The sequence below is a fragment of the Micropterus dolomieu genome, unplaced genomic scaffold (genome assembly GCF_021292245.1).
Source record: "Micropterus dolomieu isolate WLL.071019.BEF.003 ecotype Adirondacks unplaced genomic scaffold, ASM2129224v1 contig_3812, whole genome shotgun sequence".
NCBI classification, from domain to species: domain Eukaryota; kingdom Metazoa; phylum Chordata; class Actinopteri; order Centrarchiformes; family Centrarchidae; genus Micropterus; species Micropterus dolomieu.
Window position 1 is genome coordinate 1 of NW_025732802.1, and position 2,694 is coordinate 2,694.

At 54.0% G+C, this 2,694-nt stretch overlaps 1 protein-coding gene across 1 annotated transcript; it reads right to left on the reverse strand.

Annotated features, from left to right (window-relative positions):
• Positions 1 to 23: 23 nt before the first annotated feature.
• LOC123964618 (heat shock 70 kDa protein 1) lies at positions 24 to 2,333 on the reverse strand. The gene is made up of 2 exons (XM_046041490.1): positions 2,195 to 2,333; positions 24 to 1,948 (listed from the first exon to the last, which is right to left on the reverse strand). Exon 2 carries the CDS (start codon positions 1,941 to 1,943, stop codon positions 24 to 26), a length of 1,920 nt encoding a protein of 639 aa, XP_045897446.1. The 5' UTR covers positions 1,944 to 1,948; positions 2,195 to 2,333.
• Between the last annotated feature and the right edge of the window lie 361 nt (positions 2,334 to 2,694).

Consider the following 2,694-nt stretch of genomic DNA (forward strand, 5'->3'; position numbering starts at 1 on the left):
TAGAGTCCATGTGAAGGGCCACTTTAGTCCACCTCCTCAATGGTGGGCCCCTGGGAGCCGGCTCGTGCCTGCTCTCCACAGCTTCCGGCGGGCATTCCTCCCTGATACAACTTGCTGATGATGGGGTTACACACTTTCTCCAGCTCCTTCTGCTGGTGCTGGTACTCCTCTTTATCAGCCAGCTGGTTGTTCTCCAGCCAGCTGATGGTCTCGTCACACTTCTCAATCAGCTTCTTCCGGTCCTCCTCGCTAATTTGGCCCTTCACCTTCTCGTCCTGCACGGCGCTCTTCGTGTTGAAGGCGTAGGACTCCAGGGAGTTCTTGGCGGAGACTTTCTCCCTCTGAAGGTCGTCCTCAGCTTTGTATTTGTCGGCGTCCTGCACCATCCTCTCGATCTCTTCCTTGCTCAGCCGGCCCTTATCGTTGGTGATGGTGATCTTGTTCTCTTTGCCGGTGCTTTTGTCCACCGCAGACACGTTCAAAATGCCGTTGGCGTCCACGTCGAAGGTGACCTCGATCTGCGGGACCCCTCGCGGAGCGGGCGGGATTCCCGTCAGCTCAAACCTGCCCAGCAGGTTGTTGTCCTTGGTCATGGCTCTTTCCCCTTCGTAGACCTGGATCAGGACCCCGGGCTGGTTGTCGGAGTAGGTGCTGAAGATCTGGGTCTGTTTAGTGGGGATGGTGGTGTTGCGCTTAATCAGGGACGTCATGACTCCTCCGGCCGTCTCGATACCCAGGGACAGAGGCGCCACGTCCAGCAGCAGCAGGTCCTGGACGTTGCCCGAGGTATCACCCGTGAGGATGGCGGCCTGGACGGCGGCGCCGTAAGCCACCGCCTCGTCTGGGTTGATGCTCTTGTTCAGCTCCCTGCCGTTGAAGAAATCCTGCAGGAGCTTCTGGACTTTGGGGATTCGGGTGGAGCCTCCCACCAGGACGACGTCGTGGATCCGCCCCTTGTCCATTTTGGCGTCCTTCAGGGCTTTCTCCACGGGCTCCAACGTTCCCCTGAACAGGTCGGAGCACAGCTCCTCAAAGCGAGCCCTGGTGATGGAGGTGTAGAAGTCGACGCCCTCAAACAGAGAATCGATCTCGAGGCTGGCCTGGGAGCTGGAGGACAGGGTTCTCTTGGCCCTCTCGCAAGCTGTGCGCAGCCTCCTCAAGGCCCTCTTGTTCTGGCTGATGTCCTTCTTGTGTTTCCTCTTGAACTCCTCCACAAAGTGGTTGACCATGCGGTTGTCAAAGTCTTCTCCGCCCAGGTGAGTGTCTCCGGCCGTGGCTTTGACCTCGAAGATCCCGTCTTCGATGGTGAGGACGGACACGTCGAAGGTGCCTCCGCCCAGGTCGAAGATCAGGACGTTGCGCTCTCCCGACTTGCCTTTGTCCAGACCGTAGGCGATGGCGGCTGCCGTCGGCTCGTTGATGATCCTCAGGACGTTCAGTCCTGCGATGACGCCCGCGTCTTTAGTCGCCTGCCGCTGGGAGTCGTTGAAGTACGCCGGGACCGTGATGACCGCGTTGGACACCTTGTGGCCGAGGTAGGCCTCAGCGATCTCCTTCATCTTCACCAGGACCATGGAGGAGATCTCCTCGGGGCTGAAGGTTTTGTCCTCCCCTTTGTATTCCACCTGGATTTTGGGCTTCCCTCCGTCTCCGACCACCTTGAAGGACCAGTGCTTCATGTCAGCCTGCACCACTGGATCGTCCATCTTTCTCCCAATCAGTCTCTTGGCATCGAACACGGTGTTGCTGGGGTTCAGAGCCACCTGGTTCTTGGCCGTGTCCCCGATCAGCCTCTCGGAGTCGGTGAACGCCACATAGCTCGGGGTGGTCCTGTTGCCCTGGTCGTTGGCGATGATTTCTACTTTCCCGTGCTGGAAAACCCCCACACAGGAGTAGGTGGTGCCCAGGTCGATGCCGATCGCCACACCTTTAGCTGCAGACATCTTCACTGTGAAACAGTTGAACATCATTTTAGAAAAGGAAGCAAACATCAGCACATTACTGCACATGAGACTCAGCAAACAGGCTGCGGTCACATTTATCATCTTTACTCAGTTTTACTCATTTCAAAGCAGAAAATACACCAAAACATTTAAGCTGCTTCTCCTGTGCAGGAAAATACTTTTAAAAACGCATCCGAACTCTTTGCTCCACTGACATTACTATTACTATTATTAATATTAAGTCAGCTAACCTTCAGTCAGAAAGGAGTGTTGAGCTCTGTGCTCTGGAGAGTACTGATCTTCTTCTTCTTCTCTGGTTCTCCTGCTGCGGTCTGATCTGTCTCTGCTCTCCGACCAGCCGCTTTATATCTGTGGGAACTGAAGTCTGGCTGCTTCTAGACGTTTCACACACAACACCGTCAAGCCAGCTTCTATGGCAAGGACTACTTCCTGTTTAGGATTTCAGAATAAAACGCCTCCTGATGGACACCGGCTGCGGCGAGTCGGAAGAAACATGCACTTGTCTTATTGTGAAATCAACAATCTAACACTGTCACTGACAACGAGCTGCAGCTTTATAAGAACTCTCTCGAATAAACGTGAAGAAGTGAAGCCAAACCAGACAGGGAACTTTATTTCTAAACTTTATCTGAGGGTCAGTTAGTAGTTTATTCATGAAAACATTCAGTTCAATCTGCACTAAACGTGATGTTGCTCAACTAATGACAGACTTGTTTGACCTGCACGATTT